Here is a 16,177-nt window from a genome sequence, read left to right as displayed (position 1 = left end):
GTCGTTTCAAGCTCGTCTAGCAGTTAGCTCGGTGGTTAGCTTGCCTGCTCCTGCTTGCTCTTCCTCTGCGTCTACACTGCAAATACTTACAATTGTATTCCCTAGAAATGTCCCTAGTTTTAAGAGCTATTTACTAATTCTTAGTCATCGAGCAAACTTCATTTTAGCAATAATAATGATATTTTTCTATTGTAGATTAAAAGTGAGAAAGTGACCATTCAATAAGATATTTAGTTTTTCCACGCATAGACGATCATCCATCCATCCATCCATCTTCTTCCGCTGATCCGAGGTCGGGTCGCGGGGGCAGCAGCCTAAGCAGGGAAGCCCAGACTTCCCTCTCCCCAGCCACTTCGTCCAGCTCCTCCCGGGGGATCCCGAGGCGTTCCCAGGCCAGCCGGGAGACATAGTCTTCCCAACGTGCCCTGGGTCTTCCCCGCGGACTCCTACCGGTCGGACGTGCCCTAAACACCTCCCTAGGGAGGCGTTCGGGTGGCATCCTGACCAGATGCCCGAACCACCTCGTCTGGCTCCTCTCCATGTGGAGGAGCAGCGGCTTTACTTTGAGCTCCCCCCGGATGGCAGAGCTTCTCACCCTATCTCTAAGGGAGAGACCCGCCACCCGGCGGAGGAAACTCAATTGGGCCGCTTGTACCCGTGATCTTGTCCTTTCGATCATAACCCAAAGCTCATGACCATAGGTGAGGATGGGAACGTAGATCGACCGGTAAATTGAGAGCTTTGCCTTCCGGCTCAGCTCCTTCTTCACCACAACGGATCGATACAGCGTCCGCATTACTGAAGACGCCGCACCGATCCGCCTGTCGATCTCACGATCCACTCTTCCCTCACTCGTGAACAAGACTCCGAGGTACTTGAACTCCTCCACTTGGGGCAAGATCTCCTCCCCAACCCGGAGATGGCACTCCACCCTTTTCCGGGCGAGAACCATGGACTCGGACTTGGAGGTGCTGATTCTCATCCCAGTCGCTTCACACTCGGCTGCGAACCGATCCAGTGAGAGCTGAAGATCCTGGCCGGATGAAGCCATCAGGACCACATCATCTGCAAAAAGCAGAGACCTAATCCTGCAGCCACCAAACCAGATCCCCTCAACGCCTTGACTGCGCCTAGAAATTCTGTCCATAAAAGTTCAGAACAGAATGGGTGACAAAGGGCAGCCTTGGCGGAGTCCAACCCTCACTGGAAACGTGTCCGACTTACTGCCGGCAATGCGTACAAAGCTCTGGCACTGAGCATACAGGGAGCGGACTGCCACAATCAGACAGTCCGATACCCCATACTCTCTGAGCACTCCCCACAGGACTTCCCGAGGGACATGGTCGAATGCCTTCTCCAAGTCCACAAAACACATGTAGACTGGTTGGGCAAACTCCCATGCACCCTCAAGGACCCTGCCGAGAGTATAGAGCTGGTCCACAGTTCCACGACCAGGACGAAAACCACACTGTTCCTCCTGAATCCGAGGTTCGACTATCCGGCGTAGCCTCCTCTCCAGTACACCTGAATAGACCTTACCGGGAAGGCTGAGGAGTGTGATCCCACGATAGTTAGAACACACCCTCCGGTTCCCCTTCTTAAAGAGAGGAACCACCACCCCGGTCTGCCAATCCAGAGGTACCGCCCCCGATGTCCACGCGATGCTGCAGAGTCTTGTCAACCAAGACAGCCCCACAGCATCCAGAGCCTTAAGGAACTCCGGGCGGATCTCATCTACCCCCGGGGCCTTGCCACCGAGGAGCTTTTTAACTACCTCAGCAACCTCAGCCCCAGAAATAGGAGAGCCCACCACAGACTCCCCAGGCACTGCTTCCTCATAGGAAGACGTGTTGGTGGGATTGAGGAGGTCTTCGAAGTATTCCCTCCACCGATCCACAACATCCGCAGTCGAGGTCAGCAGAACACCATCCTCGCCATACACGGCGTTGATAGTGCACTGCTTCCCCTTCCTGAGGCGGCGGATGGTGGTCCAGAATTGCTTCGAAGCCATCCGGAAGTCGTTTTCCATGGCTTCCCCGAACTCCTCCCATGTCCGAGTTTTTGCCTCTGCGACCGCTGAAACCGCACACCGCTTGGCCTGTCGGTACCTGTCCGCTGCCTCAGGAGTCCTATGAGCCAAAAGAACCCGATAAGGACTCCTTCTTCAGCTTGACGGCATCCCTCACCGCCGGTGTCCACCAACGGGTTCTAGGATTACCGCCACGACAAGCACCAACTACCTACTAAGACGATCATGTTTAAAAAAATCTGCAACATCTCGAGGATGCTTCATTTGAGAATTGCAAGTTGAATAAAGCATTACAAAATAAAATACTTAATTCTAGCTTAAAAGTTAATTTCTAGATGTATAAATCCTAATTTACGATATCCGATCAAGTAAAATGTAGCTAGTTAATTTCACTAGTTTTTTGTCTTAAAATCTAGTATTTTATCATACATTTTTACAGCTCTTGTTTGCAGTGCAACATGTTCAGCCTCAATATTCAGTCCTCCAGTGATTAAAATACATAGAAATATAGTTTATTTGCCGCAATGGATGATTAGTGACTTGAGTATGGCGATAGAAAGTATTCTGCTCGGCCTCTGTGGCTGCTTCTTCTAGTCAGTGGACTTGCTTTGGAAAATGTGAACCCACGTTTAAAAATTTGGAACTAAAGACCCTAAAAATGTTGTCTGTGTAACATGTTTTCGGTTTGAGCTCTGATCTCCTACATATTAAGGAAATGCAGTGCAGATGCTAAATGTGGTCCAACCTGCTTAGAAGATATCTCCATACTCAGAATGGGCGTGGGAAGCTGAAAAAACAAAAAAAGTGCAGAAAAAATATCAAAGTAAAGCAACACGGACTCGTCGTGTATTTGTTGTGTGTGTGTGGTATCGAACCTGGAACACTTGAAGCTCTTCTAGCACCACTTCCTCCGTCAGCCACTTGTCTCTGGTGATGCTCACCACCTTCAGGACTGTGCCAGCATCTAAGACAACATACAACCTCTTATACTCCAACAACACCCAAAACGCTAATATAGCTAAAATAGACACTTACGTCATGTGTTGTCTTCATTTTAACACTTATATAAGACTTTTAAAGTAATTTGATAGTAGGCTGATATAGCTAATATAGACACTTACATCATGTGTTGTCTTTTTATAACACTTATATAAGACTTTTAAAGTAATTTGATAGTAGGCTAATATAGACACTTACATCATGTGTTGCCTTCATTATAACACTTATATAAGACTTTTAAAGTCATTTTGATAGTAGGCTAATATAGACACTTACGTCATGTGTTGTCTTCATTATAAGACTTTTAATTTGTTGCAGCTCCAGACAGATTAGTTTTTTGTATTTTTGGTCCAATATGGCTCTTTCAATGTTTTGGGTTGCCGACCCCTGCATGAAGTCCATAAACCTGGACCTACTGAAGCCAGAACCCCTTACATGTCTTCACACTGTTAAGGACTATGTTGTACTGCCCCCTGGTGGCTCCTCGGGGTTAGCAGTCACCTACCTGTGCCCAGGAACAGGACCTCGTACTGGCCGTCCTCCGCCAAGACCCGGTCCACCACAATCTGCGTGAGGCTGTAGTCCACGCGGACACGCGTGAACACGGGTCGTCCACTCAGAGGGTGGACGGAGCGGTGCATCAGCGGGTGGATGCGAATGAAGCTGACGACCTCATCGGGGAAGTCCTTGGTGGTCTTGATCCTGGGGTCGTAGGTCTTGCTGGGACACTACAAGACCAGAGACTAACTTGGATCAGTTGGAACTCACCAAGGGAACTTTGCTCTGAATTGGATGACAGATCCAATGTTTGTCTTTAGCTCCCTCTGGTGGTCATGTGATGGATGACACATGTTGTGCCATAGTGACTATTTCATTGTAATTATCTTTAATGTGTTGCTATGATGTTTGTATTTTATGAAGGTTTCTGTTTTTTGGGGGCTAAATTAAAGACATATGTTGATTGAATTAACAAAAACATTTAAGACTTTATTGATAAGATTTTATTACGTCAATTTACTTTAAATGATTTATTGAACATTGTGTTGGTCGTAAAATATATGCTTAAATTATAGGGTTTAACGGAATTGTTTTTTTAATTAATGTCTTCATCTCATAAGTAAGATTTATTTTATTAAGTTAATTTATTTGAATTTATTTATTGAACATATGTTGATTAAATAAATTGTAAAATATTTCTTTAAATAATAGTGTTTTACCAATTTTATATATATATATATATATACATACATATGTTGATTAAATAAATTGTAAAATATTTCTTTAAATAATAGTGTTTTTCCAATTTTATATATATATATATATATATATATATATATATATATATATATATTTAATTGGTAAAACACTATATATATATATAAAATTGGTAAAACACTATTTTTTAAAGAAATATTTTACAATTTATTTAATCAACATATGTATATATATATATATATATATATATATATATATATATATATATATAAAATTGGTAAAACACTATTATTTAAAGAAATATTTTACAATTTATTTAATCAACATATGTTCAATAAATAATTTCAAATAAATTAACTTAATAAAATAAATCTTACTTATGAGATGAATACATTGATTAAAAAAACAATTCCGTTAAACCCTATAATTTAAGCATATATTTTACGACCAACACAATGTTCAATAAATCATTTAAAGTAAATTGACGTAATACAATCTTATCAATAAAGTCTTAAAAGTTTTTGTTAATTCAATCAACATATATATATATATATATATATATATATATATATATATATATATATATATATATATATAAAATTGGTAAAACACTATTATTTAAAGAAATATTTTACAATTTATTTAATCAACATATGTTCAATAAATAATTTCAAATAAATTAACTTAATAAAATAAATCTTACTTATGAGATGATAATTATGATTAATTTATCTTTTTATTTACCAATTCATTCATATTAGAGACAGTTACTTCATGCATATATCAAATTTTAAGTTTATTTTAAGATGTTATGAGTACATTCATTTTCAATGAAAGGATTTATTGAACATTGTTAATTGATTAAAGTGTTTGACCGATTTTGTATTATTTATATATGTAGTGATACATTTATTTACATTGAGGACAATTTATTAATGTGTTCATCTCATTTTAAGTATGATTTATTTTATTAAGTTGATTTATTTTAAATGATTTATTGAACATTATGTTGATTAAGTAAATTGTAAAATATTTGTTTAATTAATAGTGTTTTACCGTAAAAAAAAAAAAATATATTAATGTATCTATCTATTTACCATTTCATTCATATTAAGGACAGTTAATTAATGAATTAATAAAATTTTAAGTTTATTCTAAGATTTTATAAGTATATTAATTTTAAATAAAATGATTTATTGAACATAAATTAAATTGATTAAATTATAAAGTGTTTGACCTTTTTTTTTAGTTTTTTTTTATCTATTTAGTGACACATTTATTCATATTGGGGACAATTTAGTAATGTCTTCATCTAATTTTAAAGAAGATTTATTATTTTAAATGATTTATTGAACATTATGTTGATTAAATACATTGTAAAGTTAATTTGCTTAATAATAATTTGCTTAAATGTTTTACAGATTTATTAGCATTATTTTTTTTCTGTTAATGTATCTATTTAGTCACCAATATATTCATATTGGAGACAGTTAATTTGTGAATACATCACATTAAGTTGGACTTTATTTTGTTAAGATTTTATTAAGTACATTCATTTTCAATAAAAGGATATCTTGAACATTGTGTTAATTGATTAAATTGTAAAACTTAAATAAGTTTTTGACCGATTTTTTTAAATCAATTATTTATTTAATGACACATTTATTTATATTGGGCACAGTTTGTTAATATCTTCATCTCATTATAACTAATATTTATTTTAATATTTATTTTAAATTATTTATTGAACATTATGTTGATTAAATAAATTGTAAAGTATTTGTTTAAATAATAGTATTTTACCCATTTAAAAAAAAAATATATATATATATATATATATATATATATATATATATATATATATATATATATATATATATATTTATATATATATATATTAATTTATCTATTTACCAATTCATTCATATTAAGGACAGTTAATTCATGAATATATCAAATTATAAGTTTATTTTAAGATTTTATGAGTAAATTCATTTTCAATGAAATTATTTATTGAACATTGTTAATTGGTTAAATTGTTTGACCAATTTTTTATTATTTATCTATGTAGTAACACATTTATTTATATTGGGCACAATTTGTTAGTGTCCATCTCATTTTAAGTAAGATTTATTTTAGTAAGCTAATTTATTTTGAATGGTTTATTGAACATTATGCTGATTAAATAAATTGTAAAACATTTGCTTGAATAATGTTTTACCAATTTATTATCATACATTTTTTGTTGTTAATGTATCTATTTAGTCACCAATATATTCATATTGGAGACAGTAAATTCATGAATATATCACATTAAGTTGGACTTAATTATGTTAAGATTTTATTAAGTGCATTCATTTTCAATAAAATGATTTCTTGAACATTGTTTTAATAGATTAAATTGTAAAACTTAAATAAGTCTTTGACCGATTTTTGTATTTATTATTTATATATTTAGTGACTTACGGTATTTATATTGAGGACCATTTATTAATGTATTCATCTCATTATAAGTCAAATGTATTTTATTAAGTTGATTTAATATTAATTATTGAACATTATGTTGATTTAATAAATTGTAAAATATTTGTTTAAAAATAGTGTTTTACCAATTATATATATATATATATATATATATATATATATATATATATATATATATATATATATATATATATATATATATATATATATATACATATATATATATATGCCTGATAAGATTATCCAAAAAATAGTGCTCGATTCCGTGGTAGAGCGCAATATATGTATGTGTGGGAAAAAAATCACAAGACTACTTCATCTCTACAAGCCTGTTTCATGAGGGGTTCCCTCAATCATCAGGAGATTTAAAAAAAAATATCTCCTGATGATTGAGGGAACCCCTCATTTTAAAAAAAATCTCCTGATGATTGAGGGAACCCCTCATGAAACAGGCCTGTAGAGATGCAGTAGTCTTGTGATTTTCATGAGGGGTTCCCTCAATCATCAGGAGATTTAAAAAAAAAAATCTCCTGATGATTGAGGGAACCCCTCATTTAAAAAAAAAAATCTCCTGATGATTGAGGGAACCCCTCATGAAACAGGCCTGTAGAGATGCAGTAGTCTTGTGATTTTTTTCCCACACATACATATATATATATATATATATATATATTAATTTATCTATTTATTTAACAATTCATTCATATTAGGGACACTTAATTCATGAATATATCAAATTTCAAGTTTATTTTAGGATTTTAAAAGTACATTAATTTTCAATGAAAGGATTTATTGAACATTGATTAAATTGTTTGACCGATTTTTTATTATTTATCTATGTAGTGACACATTTATTTATATTGGGGACAATTTATTAATGTGGTTGGACTTTATTGTGTTAAGATTTTATTAAGTACATTAATTTCCAATGAAATGATTTATTGAACATCGTTTTAATTGGTTAAATTGTAAAACTTAAATAAGTGTTTGACCGATTTTGTATTAATTAACTATTTAGTGATTTTTAATGTCTTCATCTCAATGCATTTTAATTGAATTACATCTAATTAACTTGTTAAGTTGTATTTTTTTTTTTTAAAGTAACTATTGGCTTTTGTCAGAGCAGCACATTAAAAAGTACTGTTTGATGTATAATTGTATACTTTAAAACATTTTTTTAGCATATACATTTTTCTATGCAACAATAAACTATAGATCAAATACAAATATAACTATGTAAAACAGATAATTCTTATTAGTTTAATTTTATGACAAGACTAGTTTCATAAATGAGTCAGTTAAAAAAAAAATCAAATTAATTGACAAATAATTAATTGCGAGACACCTTTGCGTAATTAAATAATATAAACATAGTAGTGTTATATAGACTCTACATGACATGCAGCCCTTTTTTATGTAACTAAAGATACTGTTGGTTCTTTGTTTAAATTGGGATGTCCTACTTACCGTTCCGGGACGGGGGTACGGTATCCGTCCCTCATATTCTACCCATCGGTGGTCTGGCCCCTCCTTGTGAGCGTAGGGCCCGTTAAACACAGCTCGAATGTCCGACATGCTGTACACGCACACAGCTGAGCCTCTGAAAATGGAGCTGAGAAACAGGAGCGCAGGTTAAAAATAACCAACATAAAGAAGATTGCAGGTGGGAAAAAAAAACCCAACGTGTATACCTGGAGGTGGTGAAGACTGCATACACTGTGGGGTTCTTAGGGTCCCTGGTGGGCAGCATAAAAATGTCCTCTACGGGAAAGACATAGAAGATTAATGTTAAAAATATCCTCAGGAGCTTTTTATTTACCATTACGAAACTACTATGGAAAAGTATCGTTCTGGATATCATCATAATTAGAGAGACTGTAGATGGAAATTAGCTATTTAGCTCTAATCTGGTGCAGAACACAGTCGTGGTCAAAAGTTGGCATACACTTGTAAAGAACATAATCTCATCATTTCTACAACTCTGTAGAAATTACAGGGGGTGCTGTTGGGCCCCTGGAGGTCAACTGCTGCTATGAAGCGCTGCCAGCCGTCCATCACCCCGAAGGGGAATCAAGAGGTGGTGAAGGCATAGGGTGGGGAAGGGGTGTGTGTGTGTATATGCCCATTGTCTTGGGTGTGTTGATGTAGTGTCCATAGGCCTGGGGCCGTTCTGCATGCCAGCAAAAGTTCGACTCCAGGTGTCGTTGAGGAGGGAGGGAAGTCAAAAGCGTCCATCATTGCGTTGTCCTCGGGGGGATGTTTTCAGAACAGCCTGGCCCTGTTGTTTACAGCGTCAAGGCCATTCGAGGAAAAACTTTCATGAAGTTTGGTTCTTTTATGAATTTATTATGGGTCTACTGAAAATGTGCTGGGTCAAAAGTATACATACAGCAATGTTAATATTTGCTTACATGTCCCTTGGCAAGTTTACCTGCAATAAGGCGCTTTTGGTAGCCATCCACAAGCTTCTGCTTCAATTTTTGACCACTCCTCTTGACAAAATTGGTGCAGTTCAGCTAAATGGGTTGGTTTTCCGACATGGACTTGTTTCTTCAGCATTGTCCACACGTATAAGTCAGGACTTTGGGAAGGCCATTCTAAAACCTTCATTCTGGCCTGATTTAGCCATTCCTTTACCACTTTTGACATGTGTTTGGGGTAGAGATGTCCGATAATATCGGACTGCCGATATTATTGGCCGCTAAATGCTTTAAAATGCCATCCATCCATCCATCCATCTTCTTCCGCTTATCCGAGGTCGGGTCGCGGGGGCAGCAGCCTAAGCAGGGAAGCCCAGACTTCCCTCTCCCCAGCCACTTCGTCCAGCTCTTCCTGTGGGACCCCGAGGCGTTCCCAGGCCAGCCGGGAGACATAGTCTTCCCAACGTGTCCTAGGTCTTCCCCGCGGCCTCCTACCAGTCGGACGTGCCCTAAACACCTCCCTAGGGAGGCGTTCGGGTGGCATCCTGACCAGATGCCCGAACCACCTCATCTGGCTCCTCTCGATGTGGAGGAGCAGCGGCTTTACTTTGAGCTCCCCCCGGATGGCAGAGCTTCTCACCCTATCTCTAAGGGAGAGCCCCGCCACCCGGCGGAGGAAACTCATTTCGGCCGCTTGTACCCATGATCTTGTCCTTTCGGTCATAACCCAAAGCTCATGACCATAGGTGAGGATGGGAACGTAGATCGACCGGTAAATTGAGAGCTTTGCCTTCCGGCTCAGCTCCTTCTTCACCACAACGGATCGATACAGCGTCCGTATTACTGAAGACGCCGCACCGATCCGCCTGTCGATCTCACGATCCACTCTTTCCTCACTCGTGAACAAGACTCCGAGGTACTTGAACTCCTCCACTTGGGGCAAGATCTCCTCCCCAACCCGGAGATGGCACTCCCTTTTCCGGGCGAGAACCATGGACTCGGACTTGGAGGTGCTGATTCTCATCCCAGTCGCTTCACACTCGGCTGCGAACCGATCCAGTGAGAGCTGAAGATCCTGGCCAGATGAAGCCATCAGGACCACATCATCTGCAAAAAGCAGAGACCTAATCCTGCAGCCACCAAACCAGATCCCCTCAACACCTTGACTGCGCCTAGAAATTCTGTCCATAAAAGTTATGAACAGAATCGGTGACAAAGGGCAGCCTTGGCGGAGTCCAACCCTCACTGGAAACGTGTCCGACTTACTGCCGGCAATGCGGACCAAGCTCTGACACTGAGCATACAGGGAGCGGACTGCCACAATCAGACAGTCCGATACCCCATACTCTCCGAGCACTCCCCACAGGACTTCCCGAGGGACACGGTCGAATGCCTTCTCCAAGTCCACAAAACACATGTAGACTGGTTGGGCAAACTCCCATGCACCCTCAAGGACCCTGCCGAGAGTATAGAGCTGGTCCACAGTTCCACGACCAGGACGAAAACCACACTGTTCCTCCTGAATCCGAGGTTCGACTATCCGGCGTATCCTCCTCTACAGTACACCTGAATAGACCTTACCGGGAAGGCTGAGGAGTGTGATCCCACGATAGTTAGAGCACACCCTCCGGTTCCCCTTCTTAAAGAGAGGAACCACCACCCCGGTCTGCCAATCCAGAGGTACCGCCCCCGATGTCCACGCGATGCTGCAGAGTCTTGTCAACCAAGACAGCCCCACAGCATCCAGAGCCTTAAGGAACTCCGGGCGGATCTCATCTACCCCTGGGGCCTTGCCACCGAGGAGCTTTTTAACTACCTCAGCAACCTCAGCCCCAGAAATAGGAGAGCCCACCACAGACTCCCCAGGCACTGCTTCCTCATAAGAAGACGTGTTGGTGGGATTGAGGAGGTCTTCGAAGTATTCCCTCCACCGATCCACAACATCCGCAGTCGAGGTCAGCAGAACACCATCCCCGCCATACACGGTGTTGACACTGCACTGCTTCCCCTTCCTGAGGCGGCGGATGGTGGTCCAGAATTGCTTCGAAGCCATCCGGAAGTCGTTTTCCATGGCTTCCCCGAACTCCTCCCATGTCCGAGTTTGTGCCTCTGCGACCGCTGAAACCGCACACCGCTTGGCCTGTCGGTACCTGTCCGCTGCCTCAGGAGTCCTATGAGCCAAAAGAACCCGATAGGACTCCTTCTTCAGCTTGACGGCATCCCTTTAAAATGTAATATCGGAAATTATCGGTATCTGTTTCAAAAAGTAAAATGAATGACTTTTTAAAACGCCGCTGTACGGAGCGGTACATATCCGGTAAAACCCGGACGTAGCCCTACGTCCGGGTTTTACTCTGGACCGAAGCTGTGTGCCTTCATTGTTTTTGTAGCTGTTGTTTTGAGGCATGTTTAGAAAAAATTCAAAATTATGCACTTTGTGAAAGTCAAAGTATAGTATTTCCCATAGTTGTAGTGGGTATCTGTTTTGAGGCATGTTAAAAAAAAGAATGCGCTTTGTGACTTCAATAATAAATATAGCAGTGCCATGTTGGCACTTTTTTCCATAACTGGAGTTGAAGTTGTTCTCTTATTTTGGAAAAACCTTGTTTTTGATTAATTGATTGATTGAAACTTGTATTAGTAGATTGCACAGTACAGTACATATTCCGTACAATTGACCACTAAATGGTAACACCCCAATACGTTTTTCAACTTGTTTAAATCGGGGTCCACGTTAATCAATTCATGGTAAAGTTACATTGTTTAATGCATCACAACAAAATTAGGCATAATAATGTGTTAATTCCACGACTGTATATATTGGTACCGATTTTTTAAAATTATTTATCTATTTAGTGACACATCTTTTTATATTGGGGACAATTTATTAATGTATTCATCTCATTATAAGTAAGATTTATTTTATTAAGTTGATTTATTTTTAAATATTTATTAAACGTTATGTTGATTTAATACATTGTAAAATATTTGTTTGAATAATAGTATTTTACCGATTTAAAAAATGATATATATATTATAAATAAAAGTAAAAAATTAAAAAAAATTTTTAAAAAAATGTAAAAACATTTTTAAAAAGTTAAAAAAATTTGAAAATCATTTTTTACCTTAAAAATCATTTTTACCCTTGAAAAAAAAATGTTACCTTGAAAATTTTTTTTTATCTTGAAAATGATTTTACCTTGAAAAAAATTTTTTACCTTGAAAAAAAAAATTTACCTTGAAATATTGTTTTTACCTTGAAAATCATTTGTTTACCTTGAAAATCATTTTTAACCTTGAAAAAAAAAATTTACCTTGAAAATTTTTTTTTACCTTGAAAATCATTTTTTTCCTTGAAAATCATGTTTTAACTTAAAACACTTTTTTTTTTTTTTACATTTTTTTTGAATTTTTTTTTACTTTTTTAATTTTTTTTTTAATTTTTGTAAACATTTTTGAATTTTTGTAAAAACTTTTTAATTTTTTGAATTTTTTAAAACATTTCTATATATTTTTTAATTTTTTAAATTTTTAAATTTTTTTTAATTTTTTAATTTTTATTTTTTTTAAATTTAAATTTTTTTAAAAAAATTTAAATTTTTTTAAAAATTTTTAATTTTTTTTAATTTTTTTAAAAAATTTAAAAAAAATAATTTTTTATTTAAATTTTTAAAAAAAATTTAAATTAATTTTTTATTTTTTTTTATTTTTTAAATATTTTTTATTTTTTTTAATATTTTTAACTTTTTTTTAACTTTTTTTTAACTTTTTTTTTACTTTTTAAAAATGTTTTTACCCTAACCCAACCATAACCCTAACCCTAACCCTAACCCTAGTCCTAACCCTAACCCTAACCTTAACCCTAAAAAAAAATGTTAATTGTTAAAATTGTTTAAAAAAATCAAACAATTTTAAAATTGTTTAAAATTGTTTTAAAAAAATTAAAAAAAGTTTTTACCTTGAAAAAAAAAAATTGTATATATAGAATTTGGAGCTAATCCTCCTTTTTCATTGTCCCATTTACTCTCTGTAAAGCAGCAGTTCCATTGGCAGCAAAACAGGCCCAGAGTATAATACTACCCTTGTGTTAATTGATTAAATTGTAAAACTTAAATAAGTGTTTGACCGATTTTTTTTTAAATTATTTATCTATTTAGTGACACATCTTTTTATATTGGGGACAATGTATTAATGTATTCATCTCATTATAAGTAAGATTTATTGTATTAAGTTGATTTATTTTTAATTATTTATTAAATATTATGTTGATTTAATCAATTGTAAAATATTTGTTTGAATAATAGTATTTTACCGATTTAAAAAATTATATATATATTATAAATAAAAGTTAAAAAAGTTCAAAAAATTTAAAAAAAAATAAAAACATTTAAAAACATTTTTAAAAAGTTAAAACAATTTGAAATTCATTTTTTACCTTGAAAATCATTTTTACCCTTGAAAAAAAAATGTTACCTTGAAAAAATTTTTTTACCTTGAAAAATATTTTTTACCTTGAAATTTTTTTTTTACCTTGAAAATCATTTGTTTACCTTGAAAATCATTTTCCATCCATCCATCCATCCATCTTCTTCCGCTTATCCGAGGTCGGGTCGCGGGGGCAGCAGCCTAAGCAGGGAAGCCCAGACTTCCCTCTCCCCAGCCACTTCGTCCAGCTCTTCCCGGGGGATCCCGAGGCGTTCCCAGGCCAGCCGGGAGAGACAGTCTTCCCAACGTGTCCTGGGTCTTCCCCGTGGCCTCCTACCGGTCGGACGTGCCCGAAACACCTTCCTAGGGAGGCGTTCGGGTGGCATCCTGACCAGATGCCCGAACCACCTCATCTGGCTCCTCTCCATGTGGAGGAGCAGCGGCTTTACTTTGAGCTCCCCCCGAATGACAGAGCTTCTCACCCTATCTCTAAGGGAGAGCCCCGCCACCCGGCGGAGGAAACTCATTTGGGCCGCTTGTACCCGTGATCTTGTCCTTTCGGTCATGACCCAAAGCTCATGACCATAGGTGAGGATGGGAACGTAGATCGACCGGTAAATCGAGAGCTTTGCCTTCCGGCTCAGCTCCTTCACTACAACGGATCGATACAGTGTCCGCATTACTGAAGACGCCGCACCGATCCGCCTGTCGATCTCACGATCCACTCTTCCCCCACTCGTGAACAAGACTCCGAGGTACTTGAACTCCTCTATCTTGAAAATCATTTTTAACCTTGAAAAAAAAAATTTACCTTGAAAATTTTTTTTTACCTTGAAAATCATTTTTTTACCTTGAAAATCATGTTTTAACTTAAAACACTTTTTTTTTATTTTTAAATTTTTTTTTACTTTTTGAATTTTTTTTTAAATTTTTGTAAACATTTTTAATTTTTTAATTTTTTTTTAAAATGTCTAAATTTTTTTAATTTTTTAAATTTTTTCAATTTTTTTTATTTTTATTTTTAAAAATTTAATTTTTTTTAATTTTTTTAAAATATTTTTAATTTTTTAAAATATTTTTAACTTTTTTAACTTTTTTTGTAACTTTTTTTAACTTTTTTAAACTTTTTTTATAACTTTAAAAAAAAAAAATTACCCTAACCCTAACCCTAACCCTAACCCTAACCCTAACCCTAACCCTAGTCCTAACCCTAACCCTAACCCTAACCGTAACCCTAACCCTAACCCTAACCCTAAAAAATATTGTTAATTGTTAAAATTGTTTAAAAAAATCAAAAAATTTTAAAATTGTTTAAAATTGTGTTAAAAAGTTTTAACCTTGAAAAAAAAAATTTACCTTGAAAATTTTTTTTTACCTTGAAAATCATTTTTTTACTTTGAAAATCATGTTTTAACTTAAAACACTTTTTTTTTTTTTTTTACTTTTTTATTTTTTTTTTTAATTTTTGTAAACATTTTTAATTTTTTTAAAAATGTCTACATTTTTTTTAATTTTTTCAATTTTTTCAATTTTTTTTATTTTTTTTATTTTTATTTTTAAAAATTTAATTTTTTTTAATTTTTTAAAAATATTTTTAATTTTTTTAAATATTTTTAACTTTTTTAACTTTTTTTTAAAACTTTTTTTTAAAACTTTTTTTTAAAACTTTTTTTTAACTTTTTTTAACTTTTTTTTAACTTTAAAAAAAAAAAATTACCCTAACCCTAACCCTAGTCCTAACCCTAACCCTAACCCTAACCGTAACCCTAACCCTAACCCTAAAAAATATTGTTAATTGTTAAAATTGTTTAAAAAAATCAAACAATTTTAAAATTGTTTAAAATTGTTTTAAAAAAATTTAAAAAAGTTTTTACCTTGAAAAAAAATATATATATATATAGAATTTGGAGCTAATCCTCCTTTTTCATTGTCCCATTTACTCTCTGTAAAGCAGCAGTTCCATTGGCACCTAAACAGGCCCAGAGCATAATACTACCACCATCATGCTTGACGGTAGGCATGGCGTTCCTGGGATTAAAGGCCTCACCTTTTCTCCTCCAAACATATTGCTGGGTATTGTGGCCAAACAACTCCATTTTTGTTTCATCCGACCAACGAACTTTCCTCCAGAAGGTCTCATCTTTGTCCATGTGAGTTGTAGAAATGATTGGAAACATGACATTATGTTCCTTACAACTTTTGACCACGACTGTATCTGTCTTTGAGCTTCAAGTTTCCCTTCAAAGTAACTTACGCAGCTCATCAAAGTGCGTGTCCACTCCATCAGGCCCCGGTATGGAGCACAGCAGTCTGGCCTTGAGGAAGGTGGTCCATTTGTTGGTCAGACTCCTCAGCCCGCCCACGTCATTCTGAAAGGCACAACAACGTTTTATCGCCGCAACAAAGCTGCAGACTGCACGTTAAGCCATGATATTATGGACCTTCAATCCCTCAGGCGGTACTGCATCAAAAAGTGACATCAGTGTGTAAAGGATATCACCACATAAGCCCAGGAACACTTCAGAAAAACACTGTCAGTAACTACAGTTGGTGAGTAAGTGCAAGTCAAAACTCTACTATGCAAAGTGAAAGCCATTTATCAACA

At 35.7% G+C, this 16,177-nt stretch overlaps 1 protein-coding gene across 1 annotated transcript in view; it reads right to left on the bottom strand.

Annotated features, from left to right (window-relative positions):
• Positions 1-16,177, bottom strand: part of sema3d (sema domain, immunoglobulin domain (Ig), short basic domain, secreted, (semaphorin) 3D) — a 216,130-nt gene that overhangs the window by 28,930 nt on the left and 171,023 nt on the right. Inside the window, exons 9-14 of the mRNA XM_061970443.2 lie at positions 15,827-15,941; positions 8,419-8,488; positions 8,195-8,339; positions 3,534-3,756; positions 2,905-2,993; positions 2,775-2,816 (exon numbers count right to left, since the gene is read on the bottom strand). Of these exons, the coding sequence (XP_061826427.2) occupies positions 2,775-2,816; positions 2,905-2,993; positions 3,534-3,756; positions 8,195-8,339; positions 8,419-8,488; positions 15,827-15,941 (684 nt within the window). The remainder of the gene's footprint in view (positions 1-2,774; positions 2,817-2,904; positions 2,994-3,533; positions 3,757-8,194; positions 8,340-8,418; positions 8,489-15,826; positions 15,942-16,177) is intronic.

The sequence above is a fragment of the Nerophis lumbriciformis genome, linkage group LG10 (assembly GCF_033978685.3).
Source record: "Nerophis lumbriciformis linkage group LG10, RoL_Nlum_v2.1, whole genome shotgun sequence".
Taxonomy (NCBI): Eukaryota; Metazoa; Chordata; class Actinopteri; order Syngnathiformes; family Syngnathidae; genus Nerophis; species Nerophis lumbriciformis.
Note: the sequence above shows the minus strand (reverse complement) of the source record. Positions and strands in the feature narration are given on the sequence as shown.